The sequence below is a fragment of the Leguminivora glycinivorella genome, chromosome 2 (genome assembly GCF_023078275.1).
Source record: "Leguminivora glycinivorella isolate SPB_JAAS2020 chromosome 2, LegGlyc_1.1, whole genome shotgun sequence".
In the NCBI taxonomy this organism is placed as follows: Eukaryota; Metazoa; Arthropoda; class Insecta; order Lepidoptera; family Tortricidae; genus Leguminivora; species Leguminivora glycinivorella.
In genome coordinates, this window is record NC_062972.1 from 15539602 (window position 1) to 15564827 (window position 25226).

The window sequence follows — 25226 nt, forward strand, 5'->3', positions numbered from 1 at the left end:
CGTTCGCCATATTGGACTTCACTTTGTATTGCTGGCAACTTTCGCAGTAAACCGTTTTGCTGTTTTGACGGTCTAGTACGTGCATTGGAGATAATACTGTGGTATTTCTGTTATAAGCATAAGTACACAGTCTGACTGGTGTACGTGCTATACGTATTTAGATACTTGTTACAATAATTTTAGGAATATTAGGTAACTTACTCGTATTTCAACTTTGTTGGTTCTAAAAAAAAGGTTTGCGAAGGATTACCTTCCCATATTAATGCCTGCCATAATAAGGTAATCTCGGATGACTTATATATGTAATTTAATATCATACCATGTCCGATAAGTACTTGGCTTGTTATTGAGGGTCGGTTTCTAGATGTTAGGTATCTCCAGTGTATTTTTAATCTGATTATGAAAAAGTAACTATTTTTCCAATGACCGAACATACTTTCAAACATAACAATTATGAAAAACAAACACAAATTTAACATTTAACTAACTTGTTTTTTTAGGCAAGTACGTTTATCTACATATATCTCTTCCATATCCGATGTAGGGCGCGTTGATTAAAACTTTGGCCATTCCACCGAAACTAACGTACGAGCAAAAACATCAACTGATATGGAAACAAATTTGTATCCCACGCTGCGATCACAAGCTCGGTTATGAAATTTGTATGAAATGAAATATTAATTACAAAACTTTTTTAAATTTTAACAATAAATCTACGGTAGTCAAGCTATTATTGTAAAATGGGATATTTTTCGCAGTTATTTATTTGTTTTATTGACTTCATTCCTATTATTACTTACCTACTGGATACCCGGGCTTTAAATTTAACTTTGCCGTACTTTGTACATATTAACTATGAGAAAGAAACGAAGTGTTATATAAATTGCATTATAATAACACAAGGAAATAAAAAAAAGATAGATATTCCACAATTTTAAAAGGTGCGCGCTGCAGTGAGTTTAATTGTATTTTTATTGCACTGAAACGCGCGTGGAAGTAAAAAATACATTTATATTTAATATGTATAGATACATACAAAGTTTTATTACCGTACCTACATGGCGCTAAAGACTATGACTTGACTGTGATAATGAGTTAGTTTATAATTATTATGTACATATCTTGTCCCCAGCTGCATCCAAGGCGACTACCTGAAAGTATACTCCGAAGGGGGTACCCACGGGCCGGGCCCGCCTGGAGTGAACGAGTACTCATCATGGCGGGCGCTGTGTGGCGGCCGGGCCGACGCCCCGCCGGCGCTCTACTCGCATGGACCCCTACTGGTGCTCGAGTTCCATTCGGGGAGCAAACCTAACAACGCCACTGGTTTTGTTGGCACGTTTAGATTTATAGATAGACGTAAGTATTAGCCTTTAGGTTTAGACTTTAGGAGTTCCATTCGGGGAGCAAAGCTAACAACACCACTGGTTTTGTTGGCACGTTAAGATTTATAGATAGACGTAACTACAGCCTTTAATACGTTACCTAATGTACTCGAAGGGGGTACCCACGGGCCAGACCCACCTGGAATGAACGAATACACATCATGGCTTACTCTCGTACGGACCCCTCCTGGTGCTCGAGTTCCATTCGGGGAGCAAAGCTAACAACGCCACTGGTTTTTTTGGCACGTTTAGATTTATAGATAGACGTAAGTATTAGCTTTAAGGTTTGACGCTCACGAAACGAAACGCTCGTAGATATTTATCTCTATCGCTCTTGCGTATTGACGCGACAGAGCCAGACTACCTTTCGACCTTTCGCGGCGTTTCGTTTTCGTTTCACGTGGTAGAAATGCCATTCGGCTACGGGGCCTGTAGTGAACGAGACTCGTTGTGGCGAGCGCTGTGCGGCGGCCACTCCGATGCCTACTTGCACGGACCCCTACTGGTGCTCGAGTTCCATTTGGGGAGCAAAGCTAACAACGCCACTGGTTTTGTTGGCACGTTTAAATTTGTAAATAGACGTAATTAATGCCTTTAGGTTTCTGTAACTACGTTATTTAGGAAGAAAAATCACCTACTTTATTCTCCATCAAGCTATGGTTGTCATAATTATTACTTCTTATAGTTTCCTTTTTTGACTAGCAAATACGTCTATTGCTTGAGTATTTAACACTTTCGCTACCAAGAACCCGACTGTCGGGCACACCGCTCGTAGAAGCGTAGCCGATTACATGGGTTTCCCCGTATGTAGCGAAAATGTCGTAGCGCCGCGTAGAGCCCGGTTTCGAAAGTGTTAAATTAAACAAGTTTATTTTACTTATCAAGTCACCAGAACGAAAATAAGTAAAATATTGAAATGTTTGCTTTAAACCATAAGCTATTTCATATCTACGTTGCTCAAAGTTTCCATTTAGCAATCAAGATTAACAGCAGGCATTAACACTCCAGTCTTTATTACAAACGCACACATTATACAAACTGTCCCGGAACTTTCCGGCACACTTAACATCAAAAACACGTGTTGAATATGTAAATTACGCCGAAACTGATTCTAACTTAAACAAAAGGCCTGAACTATTAAACTTTTCGCCTTCAGACAAAGACAATATACCTCTGAAAAGACAAACCTAATAGATAAATAAGATAAAGACGTGTACCCCAGAACAGAAAAATCTACGCTTGTTTAGATCATGTCACATATTTTTGGTTGAGGCTCGGTTAGATGGCACTAATATCAACATTTAAAAATTTTAACACATTTATCTAGTATGGTTAAGTTTAAGGGTCCAAATAGTCACAACAGAGGTTCTACTGATTTGTCCAGAGATAACAGTCAATGCAACTTGACTAGGTAATCAAAGTATGTAGGTACATACTTTGACATAAATCCTCTATATCCATTATCTTTGCCTTCAGGTAATTTCGAGACAGATGGCGTGCATGTTCCCGACACATGGTGTGACTACGTGTTTAATTCGCAAGCCAACCGACCTTTGTACGGTCGGATGTACAGCCCAAGGTACCCTTCGAGCTACCCCAGCAACGTGCGGTGTACTTATCATTTCCACGCAAGGTTTGTATGAATCGTTTATACGGAATAGGATGGGAATTGTATGTAAATTTCAAATTTCATTAATTGCGTATAAAAAATAGAATGATAACAAATTTACCAGTGCGTTGTCTGATATATGAAAAAAAAAGACGTCATCGAAGCTTTACGGGTTCAAATCATCTTCAATAAGAGTTTTGAATAATTCATGGTTATTTTCATGAGACTTATATTGACCGGGATATGTAGATCGTGATTACACCCGCCTTCTTCAGTTTTCCGTGATCATGATGCATGTAACTGCTTCGAAATATCGGGAGCTCGACAAAAATCTAAAAGGCAATGACGGTCTATCTCCCTGTCAATATATGTCTAATGAAATCATCTTCGTTTATTCTATATTATCATATTAATATTACCTATTGTAAATTACTGACATAGCTAACTCAACAGTTTATCCGAGTTTATCAAACTTAGAAGCAAGAAATTCGCTTTTGTTTATTAAAAATTAAAACACGTAGGTAATCTATGCACACTATGCACAATGATTTTTGTTTCAGACAACAAGAGCGTATCAAATTAGTTTTTGAAGAATCGTTTCTTCAGAAAGGAGATGAAAGGTACCATCACGAAATGTCTTGGCTTGTAACAGCGTATTTTCAAACTTATTCATTTTATATTTCTGTTGCAGCTGTCTCAATCGAGCTGATATTATAAAAGTTTTCGATGGCCGGTCGACAACAGCGCCGGTTCTTGCTATGCTTTGCAATGAGATAGTAGGTAAGATCGGATAGTAGGTAGGTATGTCTTTTAAAAACGGTGTAATTATCAAGTGCTTTCCAGGCAACAAAACAATTGCGAATTGTGACATTATTACACGATACTACCACAGTATAATAAAGAGTACTATCGTACAGTATGGCCACTCCCGCTCCCCGCTGAAAGCGCCGCCCACCCCCTCTCGGTTACTTCAAAGTTACCGCCTGTCAAAAACGCGAACAATCAACCTGTCATATCTCACTCATACAAGCATAGTACGCGTTCATCTACACGAGCTTAAAATGTTTGCAGTCTCTTTCATATATTTGATCGCCAGTGTCCGAGATGTGATACTACGTAAAAATGTGCGCACCTATCTAATTTTGATAATGTTCTGTAAATTAAAAAAAAACTTGGTTTTCTACGTATACTAACGATATTAAACGAGGCGCATATCTTTAAGAAGTAGGTTCGCAATTGTTCTTTGTTTGAAAAGCAAACCATCTGAAGATATAATTAGTTCCATAAATTTATTTTTAGGTTATGAAATATTGTCCACTGGGCCGGATCTGCTGATTCAGTTTACAGCTAATTCTGACTCGCCTGGACAAGGCTTCAAAGCGAGCTATCAATTTGAAATGGACGACCGTAATACAGGTACCTACTGTAACTTATTTACACGACGCGACAATAGACTGATTATGATAAGTAAGGAGGAACTTATTTATACATTTACTGTACAAGCCTTATAAGGACTTAACAAGAAAACCATCGAAAGTAAAACATACGTTCAGTAAGGTGAGTTGGAGTAAATTTAAACCTAGAATTTTAACGAGGATTTAGAAAAATATACCCAACAATTTGTTTTACCTACGGTGGATTTTTTATGTTACCCCTTATACATTCATAACATAAATAGGTACATAGTATCTTATCCCAACGAGCCTTATTTTATTTGTTGGGTAAGACTGTGTGATCAGCTAACAAAAACAAGGTCAACGCTGAGAAATATATATTGTGTACTATGGAAAATATTAGAGTAATCACAAGTAATTTGTAACTTGGATTTATTTCACAGATGGCGACGTCAATAAAAAGTCGAGTACAAGCGAAGCAATATCCGGACTGGGCCCGGCAGTGAGTGCCGCAAGTGAGTATTTATTTGGTACAAGAGCATCGTAAACAATAATTTGTTACACCAATAATTATCTTTCCCAAATAATTCATAAAATTTTCATTTGCACCAAGCACTTAACTCAGGGTTAGTGGGCTGTCATCTGTCAAATTCCATATAAAATGGTGGATTAACCCTCGGGTTAACCCTCCATTTTCGTTGGTGCAAGTAATCTTTAGTCTCACAGTTTGGAAATTCTTTATTTTCAAAATAATAACCGTAAAATATATAATATTAAATACTTTTTCTTTTGTCAATATGCACCACATTTTCAGCATCATCTTGTGACCAAGTATTCAGTAGCGATAAAAGCAAGAGTGGTAAACTAATATCGCCACTACACCCGGCGCCATATCCTCAGAAGACAAAATGCCATTACGACTTCCAGGCCAGAGGAAGGGAACGGATCCGACTAGTTTTCGAAGATTTTAGCCTGCAGAGGGTCACTGCCAGTATAGTAGAGTAAGTAGCAGTATCTTAACAATCGTTTTATTCATAATTATTTGTGTTGATCTATGTTTCCGCTGTAACTGATGCTTGTTATGAGACTGTGATGTAATCGCTTGATAATGTGTAGTTGTGTACTGCACTCATGATTTATTGTCCATCTATTGGAAAGTTTCAACTTGTCATAAAGTAAAGGTACCCACAACACCTGACATGTCTTAGATACCATAGATGGACCAATACGCCAAGGTCCATTAGTAGGTACTACAGAAAATAAATGTTAGTTCTGACTGAGAATAACTAAGATTTTACACGCCCACTCAGAAGGGCACATGATTGGCGCGACAGGATGTCGACGTGACATATAACACACGTCTTTGTCTAATTGTATTAATGATATACCTAAATACGTGTAGTCTAAATATGTTGCGGCGAGATACTTTAGCGTCAATCATCTACCAGTCCTACAGGATAACGTACTCGTAATATTTACACCAAGTGAATAGAAAAAAGTTAATGCCCCACTTACAGGAAGAAAACAATGAAATCATTTATGTTGCTTCTAAATTTAACAAGACATTCGGGTTGATTTCCAGTCACGGAACATTTCCATGTCTTGATCTCATATAAAATGTATCCGACACTAAATCCTACGGCAGGAAAATTTATTGCGAAACTGGTCGCAATATAAGTGAAAGAACAACATATGCGAATACGAATCAAATAAGAAATTTAATAATATTGCGTAGAGATTTTTCAAACATTAAGGAAAAGGAGAAATATGTCAAATCAATACAATTTTGCTATATTTGGGGTATTAGGTTATGATGAAGATGACACGTGTCAGCTGTCGTACTCACGTGTTTGAGTTGTGTTAATGTTTGACTAGTATACCTGGTACACATCATTTTTATTCCGGATATAATAAAAAAAAATGATTGGAGAGGAATTGTTTAAAATAAAAATAAAAATAAAATAAAAATCTTTTATTGTGCCAGAAAAGGTGCTTAAACTACTTACATTTTTATTTGTCGTAACTATTCTATGGTAAAAACCAAGACAAAGTTAAGTAAGTGTATTTCTGACCCCCGTACTAGTATAAACTGTATTACGGTGGGCCAGTATTCACCGAACTCACCACTTGTTTTTTACATTCAAGTCTGTAATATAACTTATTAAACTAACACATTATTAAATGAGTAACTAAATGAAACTTATACCTATAAATAACAATATCGCGAACCTTAACAAAAAATCCACTGGAATGCGGCGGTCGCTAGGCCGAGTTAGGAGTAAACATGTAGTATACGCAGAAAGTGAAGATAAATTTTATAAGATCAATAATACTATTTAATTTAAGTATACAAGATAAACCCAGAATAGTGAAAAGAGGAAGATTCTTGACCTAATGAAGAATAATAGATCACATCATCATCATAATCATGTGTGGTGTGAATTATGAATTTACGGAAGAGATGTGTGCGTGTGTATGTGCGTGCGTGCGTGCGTGCGTGTGTGCGTGCGTGTGTGTGTGTGTGTGTGTGTGTGTGTGTGTGTGTGTGTGTGTGTGTGTGTGTGTGTGTGTGTGTGTGTGTGTGTGTGTGTGCGTGTGCGTGTGCGTGTGCGTGTGCGTGTGCGTGTGCGTGTGCGTGTGCGTGTGCGTGTGCGTGTGCGTGTGCGTGTGCGTGTGCGTGTGCGTGTGCGTGTGCGTGTGCGTGTGCGTGTGCGTGTGCGTGTGCGTGTGCGTGTGCGTGTGCGCGTGCGCGTGCGCGTGCGCGTGTGTGTGTGTGTGTGTGTGTGTGTGTGTGTTATACTAAGATTTCCAGCAACTTTTCTGTGTTGTCGTAAGTTAATTCTTGCAAATACTGTTTTAGTGACTTTTTTAATGTGTGTAAATTGAGTGATCGCAACTGAATTTGTTTACTTATTTTATTGTATAAAGTTGGGCCGAGTACATACGCGAATTTTTTTGAAAATTTAGTTTTATGCGACGGGATTATATAAACGATGTCGTTTCTCCTTCTCGTTTCCGACAAAGATGGAGTATTTTTGTGCTGTCTGGTTAGCAACTGCTTAATAAAAAGCTGTCTAACTGTGAGAACTAAGGTGTCCTGGTAAAGTGCTGTTGTTGGGTATTGAAATTTATTAAATGTTAGAACCTTAAGGACTGAACGCTGTGCTCTTTCAAGTGTAAGTATTGAAGTTTTTGACGCTCCTCCCCACACAGCAATACAGTAGGTGGTAAAAGATTGACAAAGAGCGTAATAGATGGACAACAAAAGCTTCCTGTCACAGACATGCCTAAGGTTTTTAAAAATGAAAATGAGTTTTATAATTTTTCCCGCGAGGTTTGAGACATGCTGACGCCAAGACAGATTTTTGTCCACTAGAACTCCCAAGTACCTTATACATGGTGTTTCGGCTATAGACTGGCATAAGTTGGGACAGTTTATGTCATTCTGGCAAGTATGTATTTTAAGTGTTATATCCTTACATAGTGCTTGCTTGTTATTTTTGATGCTAAATGTTAAATATTTGGTTTTGTCATAATTTAATGCAGGGATCGGAACCCGTTCCCAAATACCATTTGATATCGTTCTTAAACCGTTACCTATAAATTTTGTTCAGTGGGAACAAAATAATTTCGGTTACGGTTCTTATATCGTTCCCTAAACGAACGGTTCATTATAAATTTTGTTCAGTGGGAACAAAATAATTTCGGTTTCGGTTCTTATTTCGTTCCCTCAAAGAACAGTTCCTTACAGTAACGTTTAAATGAACGAACAGAATTTTAGCGTTCCTAAAACCAATATTATTTCGTTCCGAGCCGCGCGGGAGTAGGTATAGCGACTGTAGCGAGCGCCGGAGCCGAGCGTTTTCGCCGACGCACGAGCCGCCTTTCGCTGTCTCTTTTTCACACGAAGTTCATTTATATTTCTGTTTCGGTTAGCCGGCCGGCCGCGACCGGCAATGAAGGTGAAGGTAGGTTGTTTGTTTTGTTTACTTCATTTACTTGAGTTGCAACTTTCGGCGTATAAACAGCGAACGTGCAGTGATAGTGTATGCTGGATATTGAAACTATTAGGATAGGAAGAAACAGCATAGAATATACACCATGTATAAAGGGCGGCAAATTTTAAAATTGTAGGGCTCACCGGCCAATTGTCTTCATAAAACCTGTCTACTTAAAGTTTCACGTTAACGGAATCATTAAAGGATTAAGACGATACAGGAGGCAAGCACGAATTCAGATTTTTAGGTCTTTATCGCCGTCGCGCTGACGGGGGCGGAACCCACAGAGAGGCCCTGTATAGTAAAGTTGTGTGTGCGCGTGGCGCACGCACACAGACGCGTACGCCGGCGGCGCAAGTACTCGCGCTCGAGCCGACCGGCGCCCGCAATCGCTCTCTATCTATATTTTTCTAGTTTTGGACTTCTGATTTGCGTATAGTTTTGGACTCCGTGAAGTATACTCGTACTGATTTGAATAGAATGCAAATTTGTCATATTTTAGGTATTCTAAATATTATTCCTTACCTTATACATAATGTAATTATCTTAAAAGGAATCATGATACCGAAATAAAGTTATTCGGTATGTAAAAAACTAAAGCCTTTTCGATGTCAAAAAGAAAGTTTAAAATAATTTTGTGATAAAGTAAATATTTTCTGAAAGGATTGGGTTATACCTAGGGATTGCAATAATATAAAATCCCGGATTATTTTTAGGGCAAAATCCGAACTCCGGATTAAATCCGGATTTTTTTTAGTAACTAAAGCCTGACAAGTTTTTATTTGACCCTGGAAGAGTGTCGCTACAAATCGTTTTCATATGGCAATAATGTGCCGACGTCATGTATAATCGGGACAGCGAGTACTGGGTTTCGTTTCGCGTTAATATTTGTAGAAAATTAAAGCATGGTTTTAGAGAATGACAATTTAATAAGCTAGGTTTGAAGACTTGCTACTTCCACACAGCCTAAAATTCATGAAGCTTGTGCCTGTATCGAAGTCGTCGATGTTTATTTTCTTCTTACGTGGGACCTTGTTTTGTACTGGTGGCGATGATGAAACGGCCTCCTTATTTCTTTAAATATTTTTCACGGCAGAGCTAAATACAGACACCATAAATAAGAACAAAAAATATATTAAGCTAAATCGAAACCAACTAATCATTGCATGAGAACATTATTAGGGTGCCCGCCGCCCCACCTACACGTAAAGTGGGGAGAGATTTTTTTTTTTAATTTCAACCCTGACGTGTGATATACCTATTGTTGGATAGGTATTAAAAAATGAATAGGGGTTTACTACTAACATTTTTTGATATTGTTAATTTTTTCGGAAATAATCGCTCGGAAATGTATGGGACATTTCAGGGGTAAACTTTTGTATGGGCTTTGTCAGTCCCGGTATATATCGTCCTTGATATTAGGCAACTACTGAAATAATATTTGTGTGCTCTAATTCAATGTGCACCTCTAACGACTCTTACGCAGTGGCCATTGAGGCCAATCAATTAAAGGTGAGGAAACAGTCTCAGCTGTTGCCATTAGATTTGGTGAAAATAACATTGATCGCGTTGGATATGGTAAGTATGGTTAAGAAACTAAAGCCTGACCAGAAATATAAATAACTATTGTCAGGCAGGAGTGCGCTGTTATTCTGATGTATGGAGTGACAGTTCAGTATAGTATGATGACTATGAAGAAAATAGTTTTAATGAAATTCCGCTACATGGCGCGTAGTCATATATTTCTGGTCATGCTTTACATGTGTATAAAATAAAACAAAACTTATGAATCTTATGATATAATCTTTCCAGTAATTGCCTATGGGAAAATAACATTGTAGTTACCACTGGTAACAACTTAGTGGTAACTCTGACTAGTGGAATAACCCTTATTTTATAACGATATTTCACTAACGAATGTACCAAAATATGATTGACTTTTACACTGAAGCTATAATTATGATAGAGTACACATAATCTTGATACACATTTAATAATATTTTTCTATTGTATTTTCGAGATCTTCTAAACAAGCCCGTAAATTCTCTTCGGGAACTTGTTCTAACTTTTTCTTATAACGACTGCAACTATATTACGCTTGCATGAACAAGGGCACATCGCGTCCGGTCCGGTTCCGGTTCACTATAAATGGATTGCATGGGTTGTGCTCTCTCAAGGACTGCATCTTGGTCCTTAAAAACATTTAAAAACATATCACTATTACAAATTCACACAGATTAAGTAACACACATATTTATACAAATTAGTGCAGATTATATTTTATACAGCTTTCTCACACTATAAGCACTTACATCCAACTCAAGGTCATCAGAATCGCTTGGATATGGGGTAGTTTTTTCTCTATATATATTTTTTTGAAGACTAGATCTTCATCATCTATGTCAAAGCTTTTATCTGCAATAAAAATATTTTATTTATTTTGCATAAGTACTTACATTTCTAGAAAATTATTACAATAAGTTACAAGCTTTTGAGAATTGGGCCCTTGGTGTATCTACATGGAATACACAACTGTAGTTGGCGAGTGTATTAGTGTCTACACTGTCTACAGACGACCAAACCGACCAAGGTCCAACAAGTACGGGATTGTAAGAGCGGGAGAGCTACGTCAACCGGGGTGGCTTTAGGAAAATTTGGGGTTACTTTGATGGTATTTGAACGGCTTTAAAATTAACATCATTCATTATTTACTGAAACTGTTCATGTAACTAGTAGATAGATAATAGATCAATAAATATTCTTGTAAATCTACCATAGAAAATCGCGAATTTACTTACAGTATGACTTTAAAACTAAATTTTCAAAGTCACCCCTGCGTTTTAAAGCCACCCCGGTTGACCGTATAAGGCTTTCTCATTTTTTTACAAATAACAGCGTCCCTAATTGACATATGTCGGTACGGTCACCTGTAAGTACCTACTTTAGGAGTGACACCGAATAGGGCTTGTAATCCGGATATCCGCTGATTTTGAAATTCGGATAATTTGCACGTTAAAATCCGGATAAAACGAATAATTCGAATATTGTGAATGACAGAAATACCATTGCAATTTTTAAGAAGCTCATTTGGAAAACAAATTTTAAAGTAAAATTAACACATTTACGATATTAAAGCGATTTATATCAAAAATTACTCCTTGAGGCACTACTACCTTATTTAATAAGTAAATAAATAATAAACAAAAATATTGGGGGACATCTTACATAGATCAACCTAGCCCCAAACTAAGCAAAGCTTGTACTATGGGTGCTAGGCGACGATATAAATACATACTTATATAGATAAATACATACTTATATACACAGAAAACATCCAAGACTCAGGAACAAATATCTATGCTCATCACACAAATAAATGCCCTTACCGGGATTCGAATCCGCCGGGACCGCGGCTTAGCAGGCAGGGTTTTTTTCATGAATATTTGTGGATAATCTCATGTAAATGTATATCAATTTAACTCAATCAATCAAGTGACACTGAGTACCGTATCAAACGCTGCACTTTCATTATTGTTAGCATCCGAATACATTATAAATAAATAAATAAATTGCTAACAGAACTAAAACTGTTCAAATTTTCTGACAAAAAGAAGTCTTCTATGTATCCCGCGGCGGAAGACCTGTTTAGTATTGAACTGCAGAACAAGATGAAGTAGTTAAGCAGATACGCTTTTACATTTTATCCTTTCAAAATAGGTTGCAAGTGTTGCAACACCAAAACTTTTTCGCTGTATACGTAACGTAAGGCCCTCTGGCTAAGAACGTCTACCCGAGAGTCCCAAGTGTAACTGGAATGGAGTCACGAAGTCATCAAAGATAAGAGGTGAAAATTATTAGAGAGAAAGATCATTCAGCCTTGTTATTTAACAAAGCTAAATGGTGTTTGTAATATGTCATAGTTCTTTTTGCATTTGAATAAATCGGCAATGAAAACCTCGTAAATGCAATCTGATATTTAAACAAGGAGTAGGTAGGTAATACCTTTTTTAGGTAATATTCGATCTAAACGATCACAACATGACGTTTTGCCTCATATGGCAATCAGATTATGTCTCTAGCATTAAAATTCATTAATATCAAATATTAGTCAAAATTACATAAAAATAAAATCATATATCTTATGGGCAACTGAAGTCATTTCATAAAAAAGGCAAGAATGAAATAACTAAGTAACCTAACCTAACATTAAGGTTACGAACAACAGCTGAAGCCTGATTATAAAATAACAATTTCCTACGGCGTTTTTTTCGTATCGTAGTACATAATTATGTTACTAATTATGAGATTTATTAAATAAAATAAAAAATATTCGAAATATCCGTTTTATCCGAATATCCGGATTTTCAAATATCGAGTCGAATCATCCGGATTTCGAATTGGACGGATAATTGCAAGCCCTAACACCGAACCACCGGGCAGAGTTTCAGTATTTAGGTTTATGAAGGTTTAGTATAGGTAAGTACTTACTCAGTGGCTCATTCTGTGCATCGATCAAGTCATAAATATCATCATTAGTGCCCCTTTCACTCGCAGCAGTATAAGAACATTGGATGAATTGGGATTCTTCGAGTTCTGGGACACGGGAGTGTTGAATACTATAAACAATTTATTTTTGTGACTAATTGCATATATCACATCTTTCATTGTGACGTTTTTAGACTAAGGGCCAGTTGCATCAACCACATTTGACACACACATCATCGTCACGCAGCAGACGCCTATGGAACTGTCCATACAATAAAATTTAACGAATGCTTTAACGGTGACAGACGGTTTGGTGCAACTGACCCTAAAGGTCCATTGTTGATAGTAGCTGATGTAATTTCTATGGTAATTGACTATCTACAGTACCAACGATGAGAGCCCTTTTAATTTAAAACGTCACAATTAATGGGAAAGTAGTGTATATTACACACACACACACACGCACGCACGCACACGCACGCACGCACGCACGCACGCACACACACACACACACACACACACACACACACACACACACACACACACACACACACACACACACACACACACACACACACATATACACTACATATATATATATATATATATATGCTGTAGAAATGTAGTCTGGCTGTGAGCGTTTGTGCATTCAACTACGCACACAGATGAGATGACCGTACCAAGGTCAAATAAGGACGCTGCTATTTGTTAGAAATGTTAGAATGAGAAAGTTATTTAACTCTCACGCTCTTGCTAATAGCGGCGTCGCGTCCTTATTTGACCTTGAAAGGTACGGCCATTGCAACAGAACCGCTTTGCTCGGAAGTCCATCTCACAAAAGTGCTTACAGATGGGATGACCGTACCAAACCAAGGTCAAATAAGGACGCTGATGTTTGTTAGAATGAGAAAGTTATTCAGCTCTCTCGCTCTTGCTAATAGCGGAGTCGCGTACTTATTTGACCTTGGACTGTACGATTGCCTGTAAATAAATACTTAAGCGTCGTGACATTATTTAAATTTTAAAATCGGTAAAATTGAAAGCACTAAATTAAAAGAAAAAAACTTACTTCATTGTGGTTGTGGTGCAGTATGTTTTCGACGTATTTGTTTCGTGTTTCGTTCGACGCCACGTTTACTCACCGCTAGTCTCAAATCAAACTAAAGTTACTAAAGTGATGGCCTTGGCCGACACCGCTTGCACTGTTCGTTCAAATTCTTGGAAATAGAAAAACCGAAATAATTTCGTTCCTGCGAACTGTTCTTTAAAGAACGTATCATTTAATTCCGTTCCCGCGAACTGTTCTTTAAAGAACGTATCATTTAATTCTGTTCTTCGGAACAGTTCTCACTCATAAACGTTCGTTCACTGAACGAAAAAGAATACCGGTTAATGGAACCAGAAACGCTAAAGTAAAGTTCTCGGGTCAACGTACGGAACCGTTCCGAAAAAAATACCGGTATCCGATCCCTGATTACGACATAGTTCATCAATGTAAATGAGGAATAATGTTGGACCCAGGACACTACCTTGCGGCACGCCGTATTCTACATTTTCTTCTTTACTACATAAATCTCCAACTCTTACAAGTTGTGACCTATTTTTGAGGTAATTATTGAAGAGTTGCAACGGCGTGCCTCGTATACCAATATTTTCCAATTTTTTAAGAAGCAATGGGACAGAGACTGTATCAAATGCTTTTTTTATGTCTAAAAATATCCCGATACATTTTTTGTTACGATCAAGTTACGTTAAGTTACGATAATGTTTGACATGACGCCGATGGCCGTTTTCTATCACCGCATCGCTTGCCATGCATCGGCAGGGTATTAATCTGTGAGGATTCTGTAGACCCTAAGTGCGTTTTCACATTATCCGATCCGATATCGGAAGTCTGAAGGTTTTCTAAGGAAGAATCAAAGATGGCGGCGTAAATATATTGGATATCGGTCCGACATCCGATATTGGATCGGATAATGTGAAAACGCACTAAAGCCATGGTTTTCCTGACGGTCTACAATATAGCGGCCATCAAAAAAAGGATTGACAGGTTCTTAAACGGTAAGCAATGCGCAGGTAACACTTCTTAAGTTGCAGGCCTCAATAGGCTACGATGACTGTTTACCATCGGGCGAGGTAAATGCTTGTTTGCCACCAATGTGGTGCTTTATAAAAGTAATCATGAACTATGCAAGAAATAAAAACAATGTTTGTACAAAAAGTACAGGAAGCCATCGTAATAATGTTACGCACTCAGTAAGTGATTGAAGGTACTTATGTAAATGATTCGTGTCACGTGACATGACATCACATGCCATGCACATACTAAAGTTGAGAGTTTTTAGAAAGGCTGTTGTCTGTTTAAGTCTATACAATATACAGTCATAAGTGAATATTATATTGCACAAAAGTCATACGGAAAATTCCTATAAATCCTAAAATCTGTAATACACAAGTATCAAATTTTATCTAAAATATAAATCGTGTTGTCATTTTCTGCGTAAATGGGCCATTAGTAGTAGGTTTATTATTGTCATATTTAAAAGAGGGGATGAAACTCTTAAGGCTCAAAAATATATCCTCTTAGCTCATTCTTAAGAAAACAGAAAATACTCAAATGGAAAGGACCCCCCTTTTCAATTTGGGAATTTTAGTTAAATATACTAGTATTAAAAACTAGATTTATCGAAAAAAAAATTGTCCATTCAGTACAACTCAGTTGAAAGATATTGTGAAAAAATCCTTAAAATCGAGGTTCCGCTCTCGACTGTTTCCTCCTTCAAAACTTAATCAATCGTAACGAAATTTGAGAATCTGAATAACAATGAAATAATCTGTGTCGGACCGTTTAGTTTAGTTTTGGGTAAGTTTTACCAATTTTGAGTAGCACACCTTTTTTGCGCCATAACCAATAAGACCGTTTTTGGAAAATTTGATGGGGTCTAGCGTCTTTAAAAATAAGAATATCAAAAAAATCAACACGGTCCGATACAGATAAAAATAATAATAATCTGTGTTGAAAAAAATCATTGCTCTATCTTCAAAAACCAGGGAGGAAATAGTCGACAGCGTTTGTATGGAGAATTGACCCCTCCTGTGTCCTGTATATCGTCCCATTTAAATAGTAAGAAAAGTTTCTTATCTTTGTCGTAATAGAGTTGCGTTTCATGCAGAATTTCATGAATAATTATGACCCTGCACCAACACGATCTCTCGGTTTAGCCCATGGTTGACTGGTAGAGAATGCCTGCTAGCATTAAGTCCGCCATTTGTACTTTTTTAATTGTGCAATAAAGTTTAAATAAATAAATAAATAAATAATTTATTATTTCACTTAGATAATTACCCAGACTCTACTTTTGTTAGGTTAGTCATGAAAACGGTACTTCTTAATTGACGATTGATAAATTGATAGAGGTAGAGATATTGCACCTACAATCACTTTAAGTAGCGTTTCACGAATGTAAGGTTGGATGCCTGGTATTTGAGTTAGCATCTTAGTCGTTATTCAAATTAAATCATACCTGTAAATATCAGAATAATATAAACAATTAATAATAATTTGTCCCTATGCCGTATAAAGCTTACTTCAAAATAAATATAAAATAATAGCTGAAGCTGAAGTAAAGTCGATGTATTTTTGAGAGAGAAAAACAACTTGTCCTGTTTGAATCCAGTTCAGAAACAGACCGAGCGAGTGTTTTCACACAGACTCCATTCTTTAAGATAAGCTGGTTCGAATCTTCGAAACGTAAGCCACCACCTAAAATCCTTGTAAATACTATTCATTGAATCTTTCTGTTTCAGCTGCGAGAGCATGGATTCTCTGGACGTGTTTTTGTATGTAGACGGTCGACTTGAAAAGATGGCTTCCTTTTGTGGGAACGATGTACCAAAGCCAATAATGTCGAATGGACCGAAAATGTCTATTGAGTTTCGGGGGATTTACTCGTCGAGACATAGTAGGGGTTTTAAGATATCGTACTATTTTGTAGAAGGTTAGTATTCTCTGTTTTGGTTGTGATAACATTGTTATTAGTGGTATCGTTTTTGTGTTTTTAAATTTGGGGCAAAATAATATGCCTCTAGTCAGGGTTAGTAAAGTCAAGTGCTTAGTTTTTTTTTTGAATAATCAATTAAATCGTTTCGACACCTAGTTGTAATAAAAAATTTACTACACAATCAAGCCAGTTTTCGACATTACGAACCAAAATTGTAGTTTAAACAACAGTCATTTTTTTCCATCATTGGTAAGGTGCATTAGGGTAATTACGAAAGTCGCATAAAATCATCATTATTTCCACCATATCAAGATTCCCTTTCGGAATTATCCGAGCATTTCTGTCATTCGGAATTACCCTAATGCACCTATGAAAATTTAATTTTCCTCGAATATATATTCGTTTCATTTTATGTCGGATTTCTGTATCTCACTTTACTCAAATATTAAACTAACAAATTGATTATGAGTAAATATTGGAAATTTTTAACATTTTAACTTTTTTAGATTATGGAATAGCGACGGGGACGCAACTTTTGGAATTTCCATGTGCCTTCGTATTTAATAGCAGCGAATGGAGCCGAGGAGCCGTGACGTCACCGAACTACCCCGGCCTTTATCCACGGGACACAGAATGCAATTACTTTTTCTATGGAAATGAAAACGAAAAAGTGCATCTACACTTTACTTATTTTGACGTGGAAGGTGTGGTACCGTAAGTAATGTTTAATTTTAATGATTTTTTGTGTTGATTGGTGATTTCTAACGATGTGAAATTGAAGTCAATGTCTTTATAATTTATCCAAAGGAACTAATCACAAATAATAATGTATTTTGTAGATATTATATGAATAAGCCGATTTTGTTCCTTCCTATCATGGATCATAATCAAAATAAATTTTGCCCACTTTCAATTTGATGCAGGATATTAAACAAACCGGGTCTTAAAATTTTATTATTTATGCTAGATACTTTTTGCTGTTACGGTAAGAGCGTGCGACTTTCGATCCGGAGGTCGCGGGTTCGAAACTCGGCTCGTACCAATGAGTTTTTCGGAACTTATGTGCGAAATGTCATTTGATATTTGCCAGTCGCTTTTCGGTGAAGGAAAACATCGTGAGGAAACCGGACTGATTCCAATAAGGCCTAGTTACCCTTCGGGTTGGAAGGTCATATGGCAGTCGCTGTCGTAAAATTAGTGCCTTCGCCAAATCTTGGGATTAGTTGTCAAAGCGGACCCCAGGCTCCCATGAGCCGAGGCAAATGCCGGGATAACGCAGGGAGGGCGATGATGACTTTTTGTTATCACACATAGTCTGTTTATTTTTTATGGTTTGTTCTTACTGTTTATGTTGATGTGTGTGTAAAAAAAAAAATATTTCTCTTTCTTTCTTTCTTTATTATTAAAAAATGTCCTCAGCCTCACCACCAAAAGCTGGGGATATCTATGGATGAAACTATATCAAAATTTAACATTACTTGATAGTATTTTTAACCCCCGACGCAAAAACGACGGGGTGTTATAAGTTTGACGTGTCTGTCTGTCTGTGTGTGTGTCTGTCTGTGGTGTCGTAGCTCCCGAACGGATGAACCGATTTCGATTTTGTTTATTTTTTTGTTTGAAAGCTGAGTTAGTCGGGAGAGTTCTTAGCCATGTTTCATGAAAATCGGTCCACTATGTCGCGGTCGGGGTTTTTTTTTCAAAATTTAAATTTTGTGGTTAGGTTATCGCCAAGAAACGTAAGGTTAGTGTTTAGAATATCCAAAAACCACAAATCCAACTACAACTATATGTTCAAAGATTCGTACTGACAAATTCCATGCCCTATCCACGTCTTGTCCCAAATATATTAGCGCGGTGTGCGCCTGACAAACGTCGAGCGGTGGGATTTTATTCCGCACGTCCCGTGTTAACGTCTAGTCACACACAATAGGGTAGTGACGCTTTGTATTGAATATAAACGGAATATGCTAAAACACAAATTTTTTTCTAGAAAAAGTTATGTAGAAAATGTCGTGTTCTGTTGAAATATCGGATATTACCGGATGGTATATTGAAGTACATAATTACACATACGTACTTCTTATTAAATAATATGTGCGTGTATAAAAACCGGCCAAGTGCGAGTCGGACTCACCCACCGAGGGTTCCGTGCAAACTTTCAATAGAAAATAATCTCAAGTTTCTCAGATAACTCTTAAGACTGTATACAATATGGACCAATGAGTATTATTGTGCATAGCGCCATTTCTCAGTTGGTTTTTCAGGGATATTTTTTTATAATGTTAACCGATATCGGCAGTTTGTATTTTATTTGAAAGAAGATATTTTACGTAATAGTACATTACGATACAAGTGAGTAAAAAAGGAAGTTCGAAACGAGTGGCGATAAATTAAAACACGACCGAAGGGAGTGTTTTAAATCGACACGAGTTACGAATTTCTTTTTCGCACGTGTATCGTACGACGTTTTTCAGTACAGATGAGCCTCCGAAGTTTCGACCTGGCATATAATGAACCACTTCTCGAACTAGTGCGTAAAAAAACGACCATCTGTACTGAAAAATCTTGTATTCATTTCAAGAACAAAAGTAAAAAAAAAACCGGCCAAGAGCGTGTCGGGCCACGCTCAGTGTAGGGTTCCGTAATTTTCCGTATTTTTCTCAAAAACTACTGAACCTATCAAGTTGAAAACAATTTTCCTAGAAAGTCTTTATAAAGTTCTACTTTTGTGATTTTTTTCATATTTTTTAAACATAGGGTTCAAAAGTTAGAGGGGGGGGACGCACTTTTTTTTTCCTTTAGGAGCGATTATTTCCGAAAATATTAATATTATCAAAAAACGATCTTTGTAAACCCTTATTCATTTTTAAATACCTATCCAACAATATATCACACGTTGGGGTTGGAATGAAAAAAAAAATCAGCCCCCACTTTACATGTAGGGGGAGTACCTTAATAAAACATTTTTTTCCATTTTTTATTTTTGCACTTTGTTGGCGTGATTGATATACATATTGGTACCAAATTTCAGCTTTCTAGTGCTAACGGTTACTGAGATTATCCGCGGACGGACGGACGGACGGACGGACGGACGGACGGACGGACGGACGGACGGACGGACGGACGGACGGACAGACAGACATGGCGAAACTATAAGGGTTCCTAGTTGACTACGGAACCCTAAAAAATATAGCGACAAAAGTGTTTAAATTGAAAGTTAAAATCTACCAAATTAAAAAAAGCTTCCAAAATACAGACATGGTTTTATTTTTCCTGTAATATTTGTCATAAATCCAGTGTTATGTAAAATTTTCGTAATTAAGGCGGCGGTATTTTTTTACATTTTCCATATATTTTTTTTTCAGAACAAAAAAAAAATAGTTTTGATACATATCAAACATTGTACATACATACAATTGAGCTCTTTCTAACAATAACCCCACTTGCCCCAGTAATTTATAGTTTGCCTCCCCTTTCATTTTGGCCATCTATAATTAATAAATTAAAAAAAATGATATCTTCAATTTGTAGAGATTAACAATGTTCATAACTATTCCAAATTTCAAATCGATAGCTTAAGCAGTTCTCGAGATATTTAGATATGTGATGGACAGATAGACAGACGGACAGAGCGGCGCCGTAAGGGTTCCTTTTGTTTACTTTTAGTACGGAACCGAAAAGTGTAAAATATGCTTCTAGTCAGGTTATGCGTCTTTTGAATATATTTTTAAACCGGAATGTAATATTTAATATGTATATTAGAATTATGATAGTCGTATCAATTTAAAGTTTGGTGACCATGCTTGGCACGTAAACGTTACAATAGTTTAAAAATGTTCCTTTTAGAATATAATGTATTTCGCAATATAATATTACACGGATATAGTATTTTATGCAACTGGCGTTTAAGTGAGGTCAAAAAAGACGAGTGGCGTGAGTAACAATTTGAGGCGAAGCCGAAAATTGTTAATAAAGACTCCACGAGTATTTTTTGACTCAGTTAAACACCGTTGCATAATTATAATACTTTTCACCACACCAACTGGTAAAGGCTCTCTTTGCTATTCGAAAACAGATAGCAAAATTGCATTTTATCCACAAGGGGGCAAAGTAATTTCATACATATTTTAACTCGATGTTTTAATCTGGCTGCTAGATTTTACCTATAAATGATGATTTTGAATCATAAATATTGAATAAATTGATGGATTTGATTAATTTTGATGTTTAATAGTGAGTATTTTGTTCGTATTGGTGTGGTGAAAAATTTTGTGTTTCACTCGGTGGCAAAAAGTTTGTTTAACCTTCGTGCCTTGATACAATTTTCGCAACGCTCAAGATTCCACTTTTTGAACCACTCGCTACGCTCGCGGTTCAATATTGGAATCTTTCGCTTGCTCGGGTATCAATATTGGCACGTGCGGTTAAACAACTACTTTGCCCCCTTGTAAAACAAATAACTATTTTCTACGACCATGCACTTACTTTTTCATAGTTTTCTAGAATAACTTTCGTGAAATTCACACTATTTCCTGTATTTTGACTTGTCGGCCTCTCCTCTGTTCCTGCACTCACCCTGTCGCCCGCACTCCCCCCGCCGCCGCCAACCCCCGGCGCCCGCGCCCTCGCTATATCCCTTAAAGGCTTCCTAACAATGCTTTAAGAGCTATATCGTACGCGTAGGTGCGCGGGGCGCCGGGCGGGGGCTGGCATCTTTTATGTAGGGTTTTAAATATCTATGCACGACACTGTAAATGACGAATAACGAATAACACTACGGGAGTAGAACAAATAAATTATATAAGTTACCTTCCCATTATAGCTCTTACGATAGCTTTATTCAGTATAGATTCAGATACTATTGGTACTAATGATGTAAAAAAAGTGAGTAAAACAATTTTTATACCTATAATTTTACATGAGTAAATGTGAAACGAAATGAAAAATTATAGGGTACCTTATGTTACGGAACAGAACAACATATTACCTATTCTCGCCCGGAATGCCGTTGACACGATTTAGGAATGTTGGCAGCCGATTTACTGAATTTATATTGCCTTTACATATTCATGATCCTAAAGCTCCGTGAAATTACATTACAAGTACGATAAATTCTCGAACTATCTACTGTTTGCCATTTACTTAAAGAATTACGAAAAAGAAATTACTAAATAAGCATTAGTTGCACCAAACGAAACAGTAGACTTTTATTTGTATTCACAAAACAAACTTTTTTCCATACTTAATTTGATTTCAGATGCGAAGCCGTGTCGGCAAGCGACTATGTACAAATTTCGAACAAAATAGTGGATACAGAAGGCCATAGGCACTGCGGGCAGCTGAAAGAACTTCAATTCAAATCTGAACGAAACTTCCTGAGGGTCACCTTTAGATCAAATGACAGGCTTGATGGCACTGGATTCAAAGCCGATTACATTTTTCTAAGAGATTCTGTTATGCATAGCATAACAATGCCGGATTCCGATAATGCAGGTACGAAATTAATATAGTACCCACTACCCACTGACATAATATTATATTAGGTAACCATAAATATCGACGAGTCTTACGGGGACCAAGAAAGACTTACGAGCCAAGCGTGCAGTAACGCAACTATTCCGTGAGGCGGATCCAATCGTTGTAGCATTCACACTAAGGAACATATGTAAATGCAAGGCAAAATCTTTGATTTTAACTCGGTTTTATATTTCATATGAGACAAACCTGATTTTCGTGATTGCCATTCCAAATATACACGTTGAAATAAAAAGGACCTGAACTTTGCATAGGAGGTCATAATTAACAACTTTTATTATGGGACCAATGCTGAAATCGCGAAAAAAATTTTGGCTGTTCCATAGAAATGAGCGACATCATGATAGTCGAAATGCCAACATTTTTTGCTTTTTCAGCATTGGTCTCATAATAAAAGTTGTTCATTATGACCTCAAAAGTCACTATGGAATTTTTGAACGGCCCTTTTTTAACCGACTTCAAAAAAGGAGGAGGTTCTATTTTACTCTGTATATTTTTTGTCCTTTGAACTGACGAATGGACGTCTTTGTTATCAATCTGACGACAATAATACGCAGTTAATATAATAAAGTCTCATCAGCGAAAAGCAATGTGCTATCTGATATAATGCTTTGTTAGATATCGCTTTATCATATTACCGTATCCATTGTTCCAGGATCGTCCCACACATCAAAGCTGATATTCCTGACATTCGCGTTTGACATCATCCGAGAATTCTACAGCTATCTTCTAAAATGTTGAACATTTCTATGTGAAGATAATTTAATTAAATATTTTGTTGTTGGTTCCGTGTTTTATTGAAATTTTCCAGTAAATTAAAATCTGGAAGTATTACGAGCAGCCGAATAATATTGACTAAATACATAATTTGCTGATCTGCGATATCAGTACCAATATATTTTCGGGCTGGAGCTTTATTCAATGTGCTTAACAGTTTAATTTTTCGCATGTGGATGGATAATTCCATTATTATCAAATTATTATTCTACCAAATGTTGATTCAATCAAGTGTTAATGTGTGTTTGTGTGTAATTAATACCAAAATTTATTAATTGGAAAAGTAATGTAGCAAATATCAGCTTCGTTTCATGACTTTTAGTCGTGTCGGTTTATAATTTGATTTGGTTTAAATATCTAGTTGTACATATGTGAGTGTGCACGGGAAAACGTCCCACTTTGTTGACTGCTATAAAATCGCTTTGTCAGTTTATTCATATAAAGATAAGTAAATCTCACCTTAATGGTAACCGAAGTGGGACGTTCTACTAAACACACTCACATAATGAAGACACGAAGATATATACTTATATTGTATGTATTACCTACATTCATCACGCAAATAAATGCCCTTACCTTACTGGGACTTGAACCCAAAACCATCGGCTTTGAAGGCTCAGTCACTATCAGGCAGGCAAGCATGGTCGCACTTACTACCTAATAGTGCGATAGGGACGGCTGATGTTTTATCATGTATCGCGCACCCACTCTTGCCTGCCAGGTCGTCTACATGAAGAGAGTAATTACGGTAAGTTGCTTTTTTTATATACTACGTCGGTGGCATACAAGGTCCGCCTGATAGAAAGCGGTGACCGTCACCTATGGACGCCTGCAACTCAAGGAGTGTCACGTGCGCGTTGCGAACCCATTAAAAACTGGTACACTCCTTTTGCTATTCTGCCTTTGTATATTCCGTAACGTATGTTGAACACATATTGGTATCCTTCACATTTGATGAATGTCGTTGATTCAGCTGTGTTACAGTATACTCGTAGCTAAATTTCATGGCTGTTTAAAGTAGGTTACATAATACTATGGTTGAGTTACTATTCGATGTGTTTGCTTTGTGTGCTGGGCTGCGTGTTTGATATTCAGTGCAAAGGTGCGGATGCCAGGCAATACAGAGTGCGGCCTGTAACAAAGGCGAAGAATTGAACTCTAGGCTATTCTCCTTATACTGATCAACATTTGTTCGGCGACTTTTAAAAATAACTTGTATTTTGATTTTTATCGCCCTTGAAAGTTTTTTCTAAGAGGTAATGTATTGCGAATTCTGTTAAGTCTAAAGTGTGACAGACAACGTCAATGACAACAATAATGGCGTACATTGAAGCTAATATTTATTTTGTATGAAAAATTAAAAATTTGAAGACTTCATAATTTTTAAAAGTCACTGAACAAATGTTGATCAGTATAAGTAGAATAGCCTACAGTTCAATTCTTCGCCTTTGTTATGTAGGCCCCACTCTGTATAGGAGACCAATATGAACTTTTTTTTTTAACTGCTTAAGTTTATTAAAAATGTCCCAACTACTGTTCCATGAAATTTAGTTAATTTAATTATTTTATTAATTTAATTTAGCATTTTTAAATATATTTTTTTTAGCTGCTTAAGTTGATTTTGTATGAAATATTTATTAGCTCTTATTGATCTCTGTTTGGCCCAAAGGTTAGCTGGTAGAGAATGCCTTTTGGTATTAACTTCGCCTTTTGTACATTTTTTTACTGTGCAATAAAGTTTAAATAAATAAATAAATAATAAAAATATATGTATTTTTACGTTTATAAAAATACATAATTTAATCAATTTAATATCATACAATCGAGACTAGCAGGTGCAGACTGTGAAAACACCTTGAATTGGGAATCGTTGTAGTAGCACATCACAATTCTGTTAGCACTCGAGTCACGACGACTTAGAGATCAATATCGGAATTCAAACTTGACGTTTTAGAGAGTCTCGAGGAAAATCCGAGTATTTGCTTGAGGGACCGGCATTTTGAACTAAATGAAGATAGATTTTCACTTACTACTGATAA

General features: G+C 36.8%; 1 protein-coding gene across 1 annotated transcript in view; it reads left to right on the top strand.

The window, feature by feature from the left end:
* Window positions 1–23195, top strand: part of LOC125238561 (suppressor of lurcher protein 1-like) — a gene marked incomplete at its 5' end in the record, with an annotated part of 46931 nt that extends 23736 nt beyond the window's left edge. Inside the window, 11 exons of the mRNA XM_048145903.1 lie at window positions 1133–1359; window positions 2862–3018; window positions 3555–3614; window positions 3686–3774; window positions 4294–4410; window positions 4832–4903; window positions 5203–5389; window positions 16679–16869; window positions 17379–17586; window positions 22133–22368; window positions 23066–23195. Coding sequence (XP_048001860.1) covers window positions 1133–1359; window positions 2862–3018; window positions 3555–3614; window positions 3686–3774; window positions 4294–4410; window positions 4832–4903; window positions 5203–5389; window positions 16679–16869; window positions 17379–17586; window positions 22133–22368; window positions 23066–23151 — 1630 coding nt within the window. The remainder of the gene's footprint in view (window positions 1–1132; window positions 1360–2861; window positions 3019–3554; window positions 3615–3685; window positions 3775–4293; window positions 4411–4831; window positions 4904–5202; window positions 5390–16678; window positions 16870–17378; window positions 17587–22132; window positions 22369–23065) is intronic.
* Between the last annotated feature and the right edge of the window lie 2031 nt (window positions 23196–25226).